This window comes from Tribolium castaneum, chromosome 5, assembly GCF_031307605.1.
Source record: "Tribolium castaneum strain GA2 chromosome 5, icTriCast1.1, whole genome shotgun sequence".
Taxonomy (NCBI): Eukaryota; Metazoa; Arthropoda; class Insecta; order Coleoptera; family Tenebrionidae; genus Tribolium; species Tribolium castaneum.
In genome coordinates, this window is record NC_087398.1 from 2,330,669 (window position 1) to 2,349,423 (window position 18,755).

Consider the following 18,755-nt stretch of genomic DNA (forward strand, 5'->3'; position numbering starts at 1 on the left):
TTGCCTGAATGTAGATTTTACCCTATACACAAAAAGCTTAGTTTTGATAAAAAAAACAAAAGATTGCAGTGTTCTTGTAACGTGCCATATGTTATATGAAATTTTCGAGATGGGAGAATTTTTTATTTTAAATTCCTCTTGTGAGCTCTTGTGAGCTTAAGTTTCATCTGATTTTTCCTAAATTGTTGTCTTTTTTTGAGTCCTTGGTCACTCACTAAATGTATTTTTTTATTTTTAAAGGTTACAATTATAAGTATTCATTGTAAATTTTTCGTGCTAGCTTTCTCATATAAGTTAAAATTTGTAAGTAATTCAAAAAATTGTAAAACTCTCGTTAAATTTTTTTCTTACAAGTATTTTCCTTTAAGTTTATTATAATTTTTTGTTATTTTTTTAATTCTCTTACCTTTTTTGTTTGATCTTTGCATGTTTTTTCTATTTGACTTATATGAATTTTCGTCAATTTCAAAATGTTCATCAAGTCATCACTTACATCGTCAAGCGATTTTCTATCTACAGGCTCTGTTGATCTGATGTCTTTGTTAATTCATAAAATATATTTTAATCTCTTGTTTGAAATTTGTTTCAGCATTAGCACTACAAAAAAAGAAAATTGCAGTTTTTTTTGTAGCATGTCATGTTTGTGTAGCGAAATTTTCGAGGTGGTGGAATTTTTTATTTTGAAAGATTGATTTTTTATAATTGAGTTGAAATGAAGCTTTATCCAGAAAGAAGATATGAGAATAGATCACAAACCTATACCCAAAATTTTCCTCATTTTTCAAAACCAAAAACGACCTTCAAATTCCATATCAGTAGAAAAGTTTATGATTTTATATTTTTTAATTATAACAGTTTTATAGTTTATTCTTGACAAACTTTATTTAGGTAGAATTATTTTTATGGGTCATCTATATTTTCAATAATTTTATTTTGAAGTGACAATTTTTTCAACGTTTTTAAATACTTTAGCCATTTCTATCAGAAATTCAAGGATATCCTCCTACATTTTGATTGATACTACGCCAAAAATCTTAATCCGCTACTGGTTAGAATTTCTTTATAATATTAGTTTTGAGATAATTTAACAAAAAAGTGGTTTCATCGTTTGTTTTATTTAATTTTTTTAAACTTGTAACCGAGTAACATAAGGAGCAGGATCAGCAAGGATGATTACTTTTTCAGGTGGGGCTAATTAAAATCGTGTATCCGTGCATATATTAATTTAATGGCACAACTTTTACAGCACATATTTTATCGCAGGCAACGTAACAAAACTCGAAAAATTTCCTCCAACTAGAACCTTTTGCCCTGTTCTGGCGGCTCCGGATGCGCAGCAATCCACTCCAAGGCCCTTTGGATCGCTATGGGAATGGGCGGCGGCGTCGGAGCGATGGGCAAATGCGAACCTTGAGGCTGAAACCCATTCTCATTTGCGATGTACTGCAGAGCAATGGGCGAGCCATCGGGTGCCGTATACTGGTAAGAGCCTTGAACCTCCTCAGCTTCGGCATCGGGATTGCCGGCGTTTTTCAAAACGCCTTGTTCTTGAGCTGCGATGCCGTTGGCGGTCTCGTAGGACGACCGGTAGGAGCCGTCGAAATTCACCTCCTGCTCTTGACTGATGATCGGAATTTGCTCGTTTCCGGTGAGTTGAGCGGCCTCTGACGCCCACACGCAAAAAAGCACCACCACCTGGGGGAGAAATTGAGCTGGGGAGGGTCTGGGCAGCACTTACCGCAAGCATGGTGCCGTTTGAAGATGCAATTGCAGTATGACACTGACATTCCCTTTCCGTTTATTTATACCTTTGCAATTGCTAATGGGTGAAGAGGCTTGAGCAAGAGATGTTGCGGTAAAAATTTGAATAAAGTAAACGATTGAGTTCGTTTTTTCACTGAAAAGTCGCCGGGTTCTCCTCAACTTGTAAAAGTAGAGATTATAATAAATTATTGGCAAGGATAAAGTCGCGGTTATATAAAAGTCTCAGGTGAATCCTTGTGCGGTGAAGAGTCGCTTGTTCATTTGCATAACGTCCCATTTAATGGGTTTTAAATGGCGTAAAAACTATGCAGAAAAATATAATAAACCGTAAACGCACTCGGTCAGTTCCAGCATAATAAAGTCGTTATTGACACAAAATGATTTACTTATATGGTGCTAAAATGAATGATCCGAGGGAACCTTTAGGCTCTGCAAACTACAAATGTTAACTCTTGACATTTAGTGGGTTAGAATGTTGTCGGTCCAGTCTTCTTCATATTTCTGTGTGGTACAGAAACTGCAAAAATGTTGTTCCCTGATTTTATATTTCTCCAATTACACAATGGACAAATGTAGCGAACGAGTCCCACACTGTTATGACGGTGCATGAAATTCACTTACAACACAAATTTGCAAAAATCGACTCAAATTATGTAAGGACGTAATTACATGTCACTTTCTAAGCCAAATCTCGGGTTTGAATCTTTTGAGAACTGCTGATTCATTCTGTCTGCGCTTCACGGATCTTGTTATATTTATTAATCCGTATAATTAATTAAAACGATGTAAATTGCTTAATTAAACACAGTTTTTATCTAATAGTCCAGATTTCTAATGACATTTAGCAGACAATAAATCTCGATTTGGCGACTTCCTGAAAGCTGATTTGTGGGCTCTTCATTCACTAATATTCCTCAATGCCTGAATATTTGTGTTTTAAATAACTTTGATCGTGATATTTATTATAGTACAAAACATTCTAACACGACTTAAAATACCAGAGGATCTACGTGTAATCTCTTAGGCTACAATTGAACTATTATGAAGGACATCACTTTGTTACGAAGAAATTGGGATTAGCACAAGTTTGCCTCATTAATAATTTTTAATTAAAATAATGAGGAAAGTGCCAACGGGTGTGAGCAGCAGCAGCAGCGCTTGCATGCTCGAAGCAATTGACCTTATCGATGAGAAATTGATTATTTATCATTTGTCAGTAGCAAATTTTGGCAAAGGTCGGGATTTTCTTAATTTGCAAAAGAAAAGTGAAAAGTGGAAGCTGTAGCACGGCGTTTATTTGATTTTTATAGGCGGGAGTCATCAACAATAAAATGTCAAAGAGAAAATGCTAATATTTTTTTAGATTTAGTGATCAGAAGTTGCGAAATGGCTGTTAAATACTAATACAATCAGCGCCAGACATTCCTCTGTAACAGTTTTTGATTCACAATGATTTTGTAACAGATACGATCAATTGGCACGATGTAATAGCCCAGTGTTTTAAAAACTAAAAAATGTGTTTCCAGCATTGCTCAATTAATTATGCATAAATAGAACATGGAAACAATTTGAATGAATGAAGAATTTTGTAACAGATGCACACCTGAATAAGGATAGAAATTTATGCATGCCATCGTTGCGTAGAGAGGAAAATTTGAATATTTTTATTGCTAAATTGTACTAATAGTTAATGAAGGCATCAAAACTATGAACCGTGGACTTTAGATCGTGAAAAATGTCACCTATTTATAGATTGTGTAGTAATTTGGATGTTTAGTTCGTGTAACTGTGGAAGGTGAGAGCTAATGGGATTGTCCACCCACAAATGCTAGACGTGCTTTATTATTATTCAATTGGATTTTTATTCAAAATTTTTACACGGTTTGACATTTAAAAAATTCATCCATCCCTAAAGTGATTTATGAGCATTACCGTGTTGGTGAAATGGCCATAACCCTGAAAGAATTGTCAAAAAATCGCATATTAAGTAACGAAATCTACTTCGAGTAATTTTTGAAATGTAAGATCAAATAATCCCAGTGGACGAAATCTGAGTTCTGTGTGTAACACTTGCAACAGGAATGTGTCCCTCTGCAAGTAAAATATTAACTGTACTGTTTCCATAATTCCTGAAACGACGTACCAGTTCAGAAAGCTCAACCAAATCAAAGTTGGACATAACAAATTCATTGACTTTGTGTGAAGTTGATTTATACTGTAACAAGTTTAATAACAAAAAGACAAATAAAGAAATTCGACTACCATGTGCTTCACAATTTCGATTATGACCACGGTTCCGAAAATAAGCGAAGCATAAAATACCCCTAGGATAAGGGCATAGATCTTGCTATCGTCCGTCTGAAGGACCTTAAATTTGAGAATGCCCACAAGGAGAAAAAAATTCGAAGCGGCGTACATAATCGGTGCACTGATTAGGAACGTTTCAGCATTCAAATTACTCGCTTTCTGAATTTTCAAAAAAATATCAGACACATCAACCAAAAATTGTTTCGTGTCAAACGATCGATTTCTAGCTTTCCTGAGATGCAATCGCAGAAACTTCAGTCTTGCCGCAAGCGCCCAACTAAAGTAACAGAAATACATAATACCAATGCACAAATTTTGCAAATTTATCCCGAAAGCTCCAATTTCAATTATCAGGTGTAGGAGCGATCGTTTCGCGAAAAAAAGGGAATAAATCAAATTCGACACCCACGTGGTCACAAACAACGAAGTCATGGATAATTGAAAGTAATACAGTTGTCTGAAACTTGAGCGTATTCTCATTGTTCTCATTTTTTTGTCAATGGTAGCGATCAGCGCAAATATTTGAAAAATGTGCGAGCTTTTTGCAGCGATGTGTAGAATTGTGACGGCATTTCCTGCACTTAAATTGGCTCCTGTAATTACTACCAGGATTGTTCCAATTGGTCCGGTGTCTGATGTGGTCATTACATTGTAAGAAAAGAGAACCATGCTTGTAACATTGATTGAAATTACGCCCAAGGCGATTAAATATTTGCTTTTGGGCGCTTCGACGTAATGGTATTTGCCAGTTTTCAGTTTGGTTCGAGTAAAAGGGGCCATTGCTGTAATTTTTGTGAAAAAGTAAGTCACGTTGAGGACGTCATATATGCTTTTAAATGGTGCAAGCGACATTGTGTGCACACCACTTTCCTATCTGTGATATTTATTATTATTGGAATATAATGTCAGTAGCATCACCTACTGAATTATAAATGAATAAATAATGTCTCTGTACACGAACCTAACGTGGTTATCAAGTCATTATCATGCTAATGCTCCACCTACACAGTGTAGCAATTAGATATTTCGACAAATCACATTAGAGTTTTTCACTCCGAAATGCTAAAGCTTTCATTTATCAGCGATTGAAATCTCGAGAATCACTCACGTGAATCATTAATTTTTGCCTTTAACAAATGAGTTGATTTGTTTCTGTCTGGTCGCAAGACATTTTTCTTATAGGTCAGGTCATCCAATAAATTAGGAACAAATTGCAATTTATGTAATTTGGAACTTTATTACAAAACGCATTACAAACTCGTGAAAATGGCTGGAACTTAAATACCAATAGGGCGGTGTGAAAAAGTAAAAGTGTGGTATTTTACGAATAACGTAAGAATATTGTTACTAAAGATTAGGTTAAACAGATGCTCGTGAGTCGTAACTCAACCGACTTCCTGAAATTTGTTACCGATCGGAAATATTTCAGGCTTAAGATGATGAATTGAAACGTCACTCATTAGAGAGACTATCAACCAGTGCGTTCTTGCGCAAGTTTATGAACCCTGATTACAATTAGCCAAATGTGCTATTAATTAGCAGTCTTTTAATAAAAGTCTCATCAAATTAAATTGTCTTACTAGTTTATGGCATCCATCATAAATTTTCTTGCAGTGTTAATTTTTGGTTTAACATTTTCTAAATGTTAGGAGAAATATCAAATGGTAAAAGTTGATTAGGTTTAAAGAGTTTTTCATGAACGTTATGCAAAAGCTACTAAACCTGAATTTTTTCCTGCCACAAATGCGTAATTTTACTGAAACATTGTTCCCATATTTCTCAATTTGACGAGTGATGGGATATGGGTTATTGTGCAAGCTTCAGGTTAGAGGTCAAGATTCACAGACAGGTGTGGTAGCGTCAAATTTTCCGAAAACAGACATTTTTTGGTAAAGACGTCATCAGAAATTGGCAAAACTTGTTAATTGCAAATTAATATAGGAAGTGGAGTTGCGTCAAGATTCCCGATGCCATTTTAAAATCGAATGAAACAATGGTAATTTAAATGTATAGTAAATTTCACTCGAACCGCACCTTTTCCTAATATAGTATGCGTAATTTCATGATAAGTGACCTTCGCATCAGGTGCAGAAAAGCTGAAAAAATAGCGAACACACCGAAAAAATTACAATGATTCTAGCAGCTTTGGGTGAGGGTATGCGAATTTGCCCCTTGGCCGTTCATCTCAAGTATAAATTAGATTGTGACCTGGCTCATCTACAGTGTTTTAGTGACCACCAACGGCATAATCATGAACTCTTTGGTGAGTACTGCAGAGATAGGCCTCAGTAGGCTCCAGCTCGCGCACAGAGCACGTCAAATTTTATCAATTTAATTATTTTTTTCCAAAGTGTTTGATTGTGTTCTAATTGACTGGAGGGAAAAATTGGTGATGGGTTAGTTGGTAATATTTTAGGATTAATTAACTCATAACACAAGCGACCATGTAAAAAATAATTAATTTGTTTTGGCTGATGTGTCCATGGTACAGATTTGCAAATTTATCTCGTTTTTATGTTAATTTCCAAACTTTGATTAATCGTCAGATAATCTTCGCGTCGATCCTGGCCTGCGTCCTGGCTCAGAGGGGGGCTTACAGACAGCCCCAGCCAGGCCAGCCCATCGCCATCCTGAGACAATCGCAGGATGTAAACTTCGATGGTTCATATCAATGGAGGTGATTGTAAAAATCTCCAAAACGTGTCATCGATGATTAATATCTTTGTCTGCAGTTACGAAACTGAAAACGGTATTGCGGCTCAAGAACAAGGTGTGTTGAAAAATGCTAATGGTCCAGAACCCGCCGAAGAAGCTCAAGGCTCCTTCCAGTACACAGCCCCTGACGGAACGCCCATTTCCCTCCAGTACATCGCCAACGAGAACGGTTTCCAGCCGCAAGGAGCCCATCTCCCGGTCCCTCCACCCATCCCGCCCCAGATCCAGCGGGCTTTGGAGTGGATCGCGGCCCATCCTGAACCCGAGGAGGGGTCCAGAGGCTTTAGGAGACAATAAGTGGCCGACTTTGTGCAATATTTATTACAATGGCGTGTGATTTTTATACCGATTCGATTACGAATTAAGCAAGTTAATAAATTGTTAAATTAACAAAATTTCGTTTTATTTTTTTGTTTTGTAACAATGGTAAAACATCCTGGATGGAGTCGTGATTACTAAAAATTACGGAAGAGTTATTTATAATTTATCATTGCAGATAATAAACATAATTATGTAGATTATTCATTCTTGGATATATATTTTTCGTGTCAAAGATGAACTTACAATTTAAGGATTGTGGCTATTTCGCAACGATTATAAATTATACCCAGTGTACCATTACTATTGCGCATCCATATATTGACATTTTCTAATTTTGAATGACATTTTAATTTTAACAAGTGTAATATAAAATGGTCATAAAACTGCACTTTACTTGACAGATGAACCGGTTTTTACAGTAAACATTGCTGGTCTATGAAAACAATTTAAGACAAGCGTTATGAAAATTATGGAATGTTGTTTCAGCGAAAGTTTTCCCAATGGTCTTTATTTTTACTTAACCAATTGGGCAACGTATGCTAATTTTATTATCATTCGAAAAAATGATCAAATTACCGATTTAATCAATACAAATCGAAGTTTTTACAATGGTTGATTGCAAACTTATAATTGCAATTTAATGCTAAATACAGTAATTATTACACTAGAGATGCCGCCAACGATAAACTTCTTTCATAATTATCAAATGATTACACACATACGTGCATAAGCTACAATTTACAGGAATTACAAGTTGCTACTTAACACTCTCATACTTAATTTAATATCACTTCGAAACAACACGTACCGATGTCTCTGAGGAATTTGGTTCAAGTTTGATGAAAACAGATAAGCTTTCCTTATGCTTGTCCTTGTTGAAGCTCGAAATTATTTATTCTTTCCGTGACTTGATCCTCCATGTAATCTAGTAAATGTTAATCTATATTGAAATTATAGTAAACAACTGAGTTTAGTAGGATTTATGATTTTTCCAAGGTTACGCTTTTTTATGGTACAATTACCGTAAAAGTTCTTAATTAATAAAGACGCAGAGTAATAAAAGGACTGCATTATAAGGAAAATAATTAAGAGAAATCTACAATAAATACTAACCTTGTGCGAAATGAATTACCTTCTAAAAGCCACTGTGTTTCAAGACGAACTCGAGTATTCATTGGATTTATTTTTATTAATGTGTTAGTGGTGTTTTCAATGTTAAATTTCGTGCTATTATGTTGCCAAAATAATTGGAGCTAATAATTAATAATTGCTGAATTTTGAAGGAACCCGTAAGTACCGAGATACCCACCAATTTTTAATTCTCTTTATAATTTGAGAAATGAAAAATACACAAAACCTAGCTTACTTATAAAATCAAAAGTAGTTGAATAACAAATTTGCACAAAATTAAAATAAAATTAAGCTAATTTAAGTTAAAATAATTTTTGCAGATTAAAGTGTTACAAATGGTCCAACAAATTAACTCGCGTATTTGCCGTGAAAACAATTTAATTGTTCCTGCAACCTTGTAAATCAAGATATTAATTATCGGATGTTATTAAAACATCTGTAGTCAAATACTTGTTTAGTTCACATTTGCATTATGATGCGCTCAGAAGCCACCTTTCTGTGCTTTTGGGCAATGGTGACGCTGAGTTGTTGCCACAATGAGACTGAAAATGTTCTGTCTCTGGAACACAGCATTGATGAAAACGGATATGATTTGAAGTAAGTCTTATTATTCACTAGCTTCGTAAGTAAACCACTTTCAGTTTTGAGACTGTGGGCAATAACAGCATTATTCACACTGAAACCGGAAGGTTGGTAAAAAATGGAGATGGTGTATTTTTGAGAGCGGAAGGAATATTTCGATATACTGGTGAAGATGGAAATGTGTACTTAATGGAGTATACACTTGACGAAAACGGGTATCAATTTGAAACGACTTTGTTAGACGGGGCAGACGAGGAAGGAAGAATAAGTAGTGGAGCACTTGCTAGTTTAGCTGGAGGTGGGCTTGGGTAGCAAAATTTAATTAGCTATCGATAATATGAGTATAATATGTGAGATTAAACAAACAAATAAAGCGTTTTATTAATCAAACACTTTTTTATTTACTCAGTATCCTGCTATTGAAATGACATGGCATTTAGTAACGAACACTCTTATTCTTGAAGCTGAAAGAGGAACATAATGAGTCACGTTACACAACGACTAGACTTAAGAGCAATTTCAATACAAAATAATTTTTGAGGTGATCAAACTAGCACTTTCCTTTCAGTCGATTCAGAGTGATTAGCAGTTTTGTGTCAGTAATTCCAGCCACAGGACCAAATATCATGAAAAAAATTTATCCTTTTTTAACGCTTTGTGCAATCATACTTGAATGCAAATTTCAACGTACTGATAACACACTGGAATACGAAAATGTCATCAATGAAGATGGCTATCACTTCAGGTGAGTTTATTCTTTATTAGTTTTCATTCACATAATTTGTACTTAGATACAAAACGGAAGACTCCGAACGTGCAGAAACCGGGGTTTTTGATAATATAAGAGGACTTGTAGTTAAAGGATTTTATGAATTTGTGGGAACTGACGGAAACACGTATCATGTGGAGTACGAAGCTGACGAAAACGGCTACAGGCCACAAGTTGCCACACGATCAGGACCTGGAATTATGCCCCAGATTCCTCAACTTCCGTCAAGAATGCGCTCCGAACCGAGTTTATTTTTAAGTTCAGCTGCTTTGGCGTCTTTGACTGGAGGAGGACTTGGTTAAAATAAATCGGTTTTTTGTGTACTTCCTTTTTTAGACTAAATAAACACTATTTTGATACTCTTCAAAAGTTTGTAACGAAACGTATATTTTTGTGGGAGATTTATAAAGAAATTTTTTGGGTGCGATCGATATTGGTCCAGATTTTAATGAATTAAACTGAAAACTTAAAAAATATGACCTAGAATGTCCAAAACTGTTTAAAAATTAAGCGAGAGCCATGCAATAAATTTATTATTAAAGTTGTTTTTTACATATGCAACCATTAAAATAACAATAAATATTATATGGCCTATACTCTCTACTCCTTATGTAAGCTTCGATTTAAACTTGGAATAATCAATTATACCTATTGTGCGCATTTTTTTGTAGTTTGGATATATTTTTCTAAAAACAGCTTTTCAAAATACATTTAAAAACAAATAAATTTGTTAAAGCTTTTCAAATATCGCTGTACGTATTTACTAGATTTACCAAGAACGAAATTACATAATTACATATTTGCATCCTTGTAAATCAAGCTTAATTTATTGGTAAAATATAAGTGATTCTGTGTGTTTATTCTTTACGTTTTTACAATTTCTTAATTCATAATGCAGTTGCAAATTTGTTTTGTGTGTTTTTTAGCACTGTTGCGTTTAGAATGCGGGCTATTTTCCGCAACTGTCGAAAATTTTGCCTTTTTAGACAGCAGCGGATACAATCTTAGGTGGGTATTTCTATATCTCGTGACTTTTTAATATGCATACTAGCAATATTTAAAAAAAAATCACAAATAATGCAAATAATTTTTAGTTTAAAAACTATTAGCAATAACAGCGTTGTTCACACCGAAACCGGAACGTTAATGCAAAATAATGATACAGTAATTTTAAAAGTGGAAGGAAAGTTCCAGTATATGGGACAAGACGGAAGGATGCATTTGATCAAATATACACTTGACGAAAGTGGATTTCGTTTCATTACATCGTGGATACAAGTTAATGTAGAAACAAGGATAAGTAGTGAAGCACTTGTTAGCCTAATTGGAGGCGGACTTGGGTAGTAATTAATATGTAAATGTTTATTTAAAAATAAAAAACAGAAAAAGTATTACAAAATCGATTTTTTTCCCTTAAACATTACGCTTTTGTTTCATAATTTGCAAACTGAACTTTTACATGGCATTTAACAAAAACCAAAACCCAAACTGTTTTGCATATGCATATAAAGTTTTAATTTAATTAGGAATAAAGATTTGCATCTGAATTTAAATTTACTTAAAATGGATCAACAAAAAACTTTGTTTTTGTTGGTAAATGTCAAAAGTTAAAGATGTCCCGCACTAAAATGTACCAATTTGTTTCTCTAATCATTCATTCTCTGTTAAACCAAATTATACTTTGTAATAAATTTTTTCGTTTTAAAGAACAAGTTTAGTGAAAAATTTTTTTGATTTATTAACATTTCACTCACAATGAAGCAGTTTAAATTTTTACGACTTGTTTTCTTTTGATGTTACAACTTATACAAGAAAAATCTTACTTAATTACTTAATTTATGCTGTGGAGACGGCATTGAAAAATCCTTTTCTACGTCAAAAAACAAGTAAAAATATTTCTAGTGGAAATAATATCGAGACCTCTTCATGAATTTTAACTATTTAGTTGACATTTAATATTCTAATTTGGGTCAGAACCGCAGGATTATTCATAAGAGTTATGAGGATGTCATTATTTTCGAACCTGTAGCAATCTATTTTTTATTGTTGATGAGACACAAGCTAAGCTCCTATAACTTATCTTGCATTTAAACTTAATTAAATGTGGCTCTTGAACTTTCCTGCATCTCCAATAATAATAAAATTATGGTTTCATAAATATCGTTAATTCTACTAATAGTATTAAAGGCTGAACACTACCGGAAAGTGAACAAGAGAAGGTTAAATTTTTCCCAAAGATTCCTCCAGTAAAGTGATGGATTCAAAAATGCAACATCATGTCGAAATCAAAATTTGTCGTTGGATAAAATATTAACATGTAAAGCGGTTACAATAATATGCACTTTATGGAACTAGAAAATATATTACCGCCTTTTTGTTGACATTTAATCAGACGTTGCCAAAAGTTCTGCAATTCGAAATATTCGGCAAAAAATTAATTATTTGCCTTTGCCACATAAATCAAAGATCTTTGCACCCGGACAAAGCCACGAAATAATTTATTTTCTAGTAAAAACTGTCAACAAAAGTTATTTTATAGTATTAGTCTTGACATTTCCAAATAAAAAATTACACAGTCCCATTGTTTAAACAAGTTTAAAAATAAATCAAGTGAACCACCAACTGTGCGAAAACTGTTGAAGACCACTGTTTGTTAAGGATGATCCCATATGAATTAGTTTAATAAGAAGAGGGGGAATAATTATGAGATTCTATAAACCAACGCATAAAAATCCCATAAATGCCACATTGGTCATTTCGTATAAATACTAGACTATCCGGCTCAACTTTTTCACATTCAGTTCTGTCACCATGAGAGCCGTAAGTCGCAAAAACCTCGTCAAAACTCCCCTAATTTCAAGTTCTAGATCATTGTGATATCAGCCTTTGTGGCTTTAACCCTCGCCCAAACCCCTCGCCAGATTGACATCAACGACGGGCGCTACTACCCGGACAACTCCGGGGCTTACAACGGCGGGGATGATGGTTCCTACCACCCGGACGACAGCGGAGCCTACAGACCGGACGACTCCGGGGCTTACCGCGGCGGCTACGAAAAATACGTCCACCAAGCCGACAAATTCGGAGGCAGTGGGGGCAGTGGAGGCAGCGGGGGCGGCTTTGTTGGCGGTGCTAGACGTGTGGGCACTTTCGTAGTTTCGGCACAACCCCCCAGAACCGGAGCTGTCATCACCGGGGTGAGAACCGCCCCCGCTGGCGGTGCTATCATCACCGGGGTGAGAACCGCCCCCGCTGGCGGTGCTATCATCACCGGAACGAGAACCGGAGTGTCCGGAGGTGCAGTAGTCACCGGAGCCAGATCCGGAGGGTATGTTGCCACCCCTGTGCAAGGCTCCGGCGCCGGGTACTACGATAACCGGAATTATGCCATCATCCGGAAAGAAGAACAAGTCGAACCTGATGGTTATCACTATGTGTAGGTGTTTTTTTTTTGAAGATTTTTTTTGTAATTTTTTGTATAGGTATGAAACTGAGAATAAGATTTTGGGCGAGGAACAAGGCAGGTTAGCCAATGTGGGCTCGCAAAATGAAGCCATGCAAGCCAGTGGTTATTTTGAGTACACTGGACCCGATAATGTGGTTTATCGTGTCGATTATACGGCCAATGAAAATGGGTTTGTGCCCAGTGCAGCCCATTTGCCCACCCCTCCACCAATCCCGGAAGCTATTCTGCGATCACTTGACTACCAACGCTCCATTGGAGAGTTGTAATTTTTTGGATAATACTTATACTGTGTATATAACGTTAGGATTAATAAAGATTTTGTTGAAGAATTAAGAAATGTTTTCTTTAATGTCTAATAAATGCAAAGATTCGCCTCGATTCTGAACAGTTTAAAGGTGAGATTGCTTAATTAAGACGAACAGGATAATATAAATACTGAAAAAAACAAACACGAAATTGCATAATCGCTAAAATCTGACAAGTAATGAGAGTAATTTTGCGATTGATATTATTTATGAATAAAGATCATGAAGTTCACATGTTAAGCATGATTATTACTAATAATTATGGCGTTTATTGATGTAACAATTATAATCAGCTTTGATAAGTTGCAGGTAAATGTTATAACTTTTTAATTTTGAACGTGTTTACCTCCATAAACATATCACATTTTATTTAATTTACATGAAATGAAAAAATATTGTACTTGTTTAATTCTGTTTATTATTGTTAAACAGGGGCTATTTAAATACAAATGTGCATTTTGCAATTTCATTAAGTTTAGATACACATCCTCCACAATTTTCATTATCATAAAGTTTCGATTAAATTATTTGTTGGAAAAATGTGATACGTCATCAGAGATTTTAAATTTCATTGTTATAGGTCTTTTTTGTTGATGATAAATATGTAAGAATATTTTTTTAAACTAAATATTGGAAGCTTGTAATAATTTTAAAAGTACATCGATCTATACGTATTAGCTATATTCTTCCAGAATTATTAAATGTTCTTCTAATTATCTGAAAAAACTACAAATTTGTGAAGTAGATTTTACGGAAAAGTTTAAAAAACATATTTTTTAACTGCAAAAATTGTAAATTTTATTGAAACTTTGATCAGACAACTTAGAATACAAGCTTGTAACGATGTGAGCCTATCTTAGGTGAGAAAATCAACAGGAATTCACTTCATTGAGAAATCTTTTGCACAGAGCATTAGAAATTTGTTTTTCTTTATGCATGTGAATTTTTTTAATACTTTTTTACTCTTTCTTATATAATTAATCAATTAATTTTAATTATAAGGAATTGCAGAAAAAATCAAGTGTATAGAAGAAATAAATAAATAATCAATAGCAAATACTTAAGCTCACCTTATATAATGCCCCTTTTCAAGTTTGACGAAAAAATTGCTTAAATTTTTTTCCGAAATTTGCGAGAAAATTTGCGTATTTAGTTACAGCCACAACGCACTCACTTCTACAATAAAAATACCTCAAAGAAGTTCCTATTATTCCAATGATTCTTAATTGCTTCAATTAGCGCCTGTCCATAAATCAATCGTCTCTATTACACATTTAGTTCTTAATTTATAACATTGTTAAGTCCATATGCGTAAAGAAATCAATATAACAGTACCTGCGTGTTTATACATAATACATTTTACGAGTATATTCTAACAACGTATTGCTTTTTTTAATATTTGCCAATATCAATTCGTAATTTTATGCAATTTTTAACAAGTTAGTCAAAAATTCTCTGAATGCTCGCAATATCTCACTTGTGTATTGTTCTGAAAGATAAAATCTCTTGACTTGAAATAAGAGTAAGCAGACCGTGAGGGCGGTGATATCCATTTTAGGCCACATTTCCTAAACAAAAGTGAAAATTTTCACAATTTACGATTTTCACTCTCAGAATCCTTGTGTAGGCTTATTATGCGACAATCGTCAGAATTTTCATCCAAACGCCTCCATTGTACTAATAAGTGGAACAGTGACTTTATTGCATGTTGCCTTATTTGAGATTTTTCCTAATAACAATCTCATTTTGAAGATAAACACTAGCGACCCAATTCTGCTGACATTAGTGTCGTTTCCCAATGCAATTTATCGATTCCGTATGATAATCGTTGTTTGTTTACATAATTAAAACCATTGTTCGAGAGAGCTTCTAAAGTATTTCATACCGAATTGTACAATTTTGGCACTGATACCGTCCTTGCACTTAAATGTTGCCACGTAATCCGGCCCAATGATTGGTATTTGCAGATAAAATCGGATCAATATTTAATATTTAAATGGCATTTCCCGCTTCCTGTCCGCATTGTGATCAAATTCAATTATGTTCGAATAAATCAAAATGCAAATTGACCTTGCCATTCATGAACTAAATACCATAGAACAAAATTAGTAAACATGCATAAACCGAACCCACATTCTTGCTCATCTTTGTTTAGATCATAGTAATGGAATCGAGAACTCCGACATGATTATTCTGTCACCTTGCATAAGTTAATAGTAAATTATCGCTAACAGAACATGTCCCATCAAGCAGGAGAAATATTTCTTCCTGAGTTATGCCGATATTTGCAAACGAATAAAGTTCCTTATTCAGGCGAAAAATGTTCGCTTGAATGTCAAAATTTTTGCCAGGTCTTGGAGAGGATTTATTATAACTGATCTTAACATCTAATCGCTGCAACACCGTAATAATAGAGTTGTGGAGTCACGAGGGTTATTATCGAATTAATCAGTAAAACACAATTGATTCGATTTTTTACTAAATATTTATTCACATTGGGTAACAACTTGTGACAAAATAAATAAATTATTTAGGAGAAAGTTTTGTTTTTAATTTATTTAAGGGAGACGGTCCAAAAGCCCACGTTTTAATTTTTTCTCACCGTTATTAATGCCACCTTTAAAGTAATGTCAAACAATCAAACTAAATGTCTGTGGAGAAAGGAGTGACAAATTATGGATCAGTTATTGGAAAATTGGAAAAAATAAAAAAAAATCACACTTGGAATTAATAAGTGGGCGGACACTAAGATGAATTAGAGCAATTAATTTTTTAATCTGATTTGAATTAAAAAAATTGAGCTCCACCTATCACTTAAATTTGAATAATGTCTTATCATCGTAAGAATGTGCGATTTTCTATTGGATGTCTCTGAGATGATACATGATCGACAAAAGGTAAACTGGTTTAGTAATGCTTTATGCAATCTTGACATTGGTGAGTAGGTTGAGCTACATCCCTATCTTTCCTCATCACACCCTATACTTTACATATAAGCGATGAAAACTTTGATGGCGATCAGTTCTTCATAATACACAGTGAATCTCACCACACCACAACAATGAAAGTTCTGGTAAGTGAGGTGGTAGTGGGATGGATTTTTGAGATAAGTAATAGGTCTTCATATTTCTTGACGTTTCGTGATTGTAGTTTCTTGTAATTTATGGGAACGCACGCCGGTAAGGAGAAACACTTAATTTAGCCAAGGAATTATAAAAAAGCACCACCAAATTTTCAATTTTGATTAATTACGGTCTTATTTTTGTTAAACTTACGTTGTTGGTTAAGATTTTTCGAGTTTTTAGCCAGTGTTTATTAGTTTTAATCTCTTATCTAATAGGTGATCATCTGCGCCTTTTCTCTGAGTTTGGCTGTTGAGGATGGTCGATACGTGCCTGATAATTCAGGACAATACGTTCCGACCGACGAAGGACAATACATTCCTGATTACTCAGGAAGGTACACTCATGATGGAACCGGAGGGTACAAGGATGACGGTACTGGGAGATACAGTGGCCAATTAAATGGTAATAAAATGGTGATTTAGATAAAAAAAATTGTGTTAAACAAAATCGAGAATTGAGGAGAAACTAAGTCTATTATCTAATTGGTGATGATTGCAGTAGAATATTGAATAAATTTGAATTTAAAATACGAATTGCAAATCTGGTCTTGTGTTAAAAGTGTATTTTAATGGTATGTTATGCAAATTGGAGTTCGAAGTGCCCTGAAACCAATATTCCTTTTATAATAATTATTGTTATCATACATAAAGTTATAAAATACAGAAAACCAGTCATGTTAATTTGGTATTTTAAATTTTGTAAATTAGTTTAATCCAAAAAATAAAATAAAAAATTAAAAGTGATTATAATGCTGAAGCAAACCACAAAAAAAATTGAACTGAGTTCGTTCAGCATTACCATAGTACTTCATTATTTTTATTTTTAAGACACGACTTAAGTTTATAAAAATGTTTATTAATCAACAGTCCTTTTTTAGCTTGGATGATATCTATTAAACCACTTTCGAGCAACTTACGCTCTGCACGATCGTGACTTTTAAAGTTATATTTTAATTTTTTTTAAGTTTGCTTTCAGCAAGTCCAAAAATAAAATTTTTGTAATTGACACTTAAGCCCTAATTAAACTGAGTAACGAAAGCCAAAATGTTTAGATTTTTACATCAAATTAATAAATTGTAGGAGTGAGCAGCAATTTGTTGACTTCAAACACAAAACCTCGCCTTGTAATCCAGCCTGTGATAGACGTGAGAACTGCAAGGAGTAGCACCATTCGGCCCTCCACTTACCCACCTACAACTCGCCAGCCTCTAAAGACTTACGAAAACCACCAAGAGGGCAAGTGGAAAATTATAAGGCAGCTAGGAGATGTCGATACTGACGGTTATCACTGGGAGTGAGTTATTAACTTGTAAAAAATCGTAACGGTTTAATTTTTTTCTGTAGATATGAAACCGAAAATAAAATTCAAGCTGAAGAATCAGGAAAGCTCCACAATGTGGGCACTGATGCTGAAACTATGCGAGCTAAGGGTTTTTATCAATATACAGGCCCTGACAATGTCGTCTACACTGTGGAGTACACAGCTGATGAAAATGGATTCTTTCCTGTAGGAAATCATCTGCCTACGCCACCACCAATTCCGGCGGAACTTCTGAAAGCTTTGGAAGCGGACAGAGCGCAAAATAAAATCTAATGTGAATAATTACCGAGGGCGAAATTATTAAAGGGACTTATTTGACCAGTATTTGGAGTAATTTTTGTGTATAAAGACCAAATCATAGTTTGCTCAATCTTAAGAAATACGTATTGTATGCCATTTCATTTTCAAATTCATTTAGACTATTTCATGTTAATGTATTACTGTAGGCAATTTGGAACAACAATTTACTTAAAAATGTCTTTCCTTCTCTGTGATCTCAAAATTTCTTCATGTATACCCAAATGAAATAAAATAAAATTCTAGTTTTAATAATGTATATTTTTATTTCTGTTCCTATTCTGCACTGTTTTAATTATAAAAAATGTAGAACGTTTTAAAAAATACACATCAATATAATCTAACTGAATTATTACTTATTTCTTTATTATTTGAAAAGCTTTTTCAGGTTTTATATCTCCAGTATAGGCAATTCATTTAACAGATTTGCTTGAAAGTCGCCTACATTATAACTCGCTTTGAATTTATTTTGCATTTCGCTTACACTTTTTTACAAAAAGCTTTTGCCTAATTTTTTCTAGTAACCAGCGGTTTTTTGTTAATTTTTGAGTATGTTTTGACCATTACTTAACGAGATTTCTGAAAATACGAATGATTTTTGCTCCATTTATTTTACTACGAGCGATTTTTTTTGTTGAAATTTCTGAGATTGG

General features: G+C 34.2%; 4 protein-coding genes, 1 long non-coding RNA gene and 1 other non-coding gene across 6 annotated transcripts; 4 read left to right on the top strand and 2 right to left on the bottom strand.

The window, feature by feature from the left end:
* Positions 1–1,208: 1,208 nt before the first annotated feature.
* LOC662771 (endocuticle structural glycoprotein SgAbd-2) lies at positions 1,209–1,897 on the bottom strand. The gene is made up of 2 exons (XM_968849.4): positions 1,739–1,897; positions 1,209–1,695 (listed from the first exon to the last, which is right to left on the bottom strand). The coding sequence occupies exons 1-2, from the start codon at positions 1,745–1,747 to the stop codon at positions 1,297–1,299; spliced, it is 408 nt and encodes a 135-aa protein (XP_973942.1). The 5' UTR covers positions 1,748–1,897; the 3' UTR covers positions 1,209–1,296.
* A 1,635-nt stretch (positions 1,898–3,532) lies between these two features.
* LOC107398025 (uncharacterized) lies at positions 3,533–5,299 on the bottom strand. The gene is made up of 3 exons (XR_010334202.1): positions 3,908–5,299; positions 3,766–3,855; positions 3,533–3,720 (listed from the first exon to the last, which is right to left on the bottom strand). It is a non-coding gene; the product is annotated as an uncharacterized LOC107398025 (transcript).
* An 897-nt stretch (positions 5,300–6,196) lies between these two features.
* LOC662735 (endocuticle structural glycoprotein SgAbd-2) lies at positions 6,197–7,181 on the top strand. Its single transcript, XM_008196115.3, has 3 exons — positions 6,197–6,334; positions 6,618–6,748; positions 6,804–7,181. The coding sequence occupies exons 1-3, from the start codon at positions 6,323–6,325 to the stop codon at positions 7,081–7,083; spliced, it is 423 nt and encodes a 140-aa protein (XP_008194337.1). The 5' UTR covers positions 6,197–6,322; the 3' UTR covers positions 7,084–7,181.
* Positions 7,182–8,246: 1,065 nt separating this feature from the next.
* LOC103313268 (uncharacterized) lies at positions 8,247–9,210 on the top strand. The gene is made up of 3 exons (XR_010334201.1): positions 8,247–8,396; positions 8,559–8,835; positions 8,880–9,210. It is a non-coding gene; the product is annotated as an uncharacterized LOC103313268 (long non-coding RNA).
* A 3,082-nt stretch (positions 9,211–12,292) lies between these two features.
* LOC662675 (larval cuticle protein LCP-30) lies at positions 12,293–13,392 on the top strand. Its single transcript, XM_968759.5, has 3 exons — positions 12,293–12,409; positions 12,457–13,025; positions 13,072–13,392. The coding sequence occupies exons 1-3, from the start codon at positions 12,401–12,403 to the stop codon at positions 13,319–13,321; spliced, it is 828 nt and encodes a 275-aa protein (XP_973852.1). The 5' UTR covers positions 12,293–12,400; the 3' UTR covers positions 13,322–13,392.
* A 2,895-nt stretch (positions 13,393–16,287) lies between these two features.
* LOC103313267 (larval cuticle protein LCP-30) lies at positions 16,288–18,357 on the top strand. Its single transcript, XM_008196114.3, has 4 exons — positions 16,288–16,433; positions 16,701–16,887; positions 17,565–17,778; positions 17,829–18,357. Exons 1-4 carry the CDS (start codon positions 16,422–16,424, stop codon positions 18,076–18,078), a joined length of 663 nt encoding a protein of 220 aa, XP_008194336.1. The 5' UTR covers positions 16,288–16,421; the 3' UTR covers positions 18,079–18,357.
* The last annotated feature ends 398 nt before the right edge of the window (positions 18,358–18,755 follow it).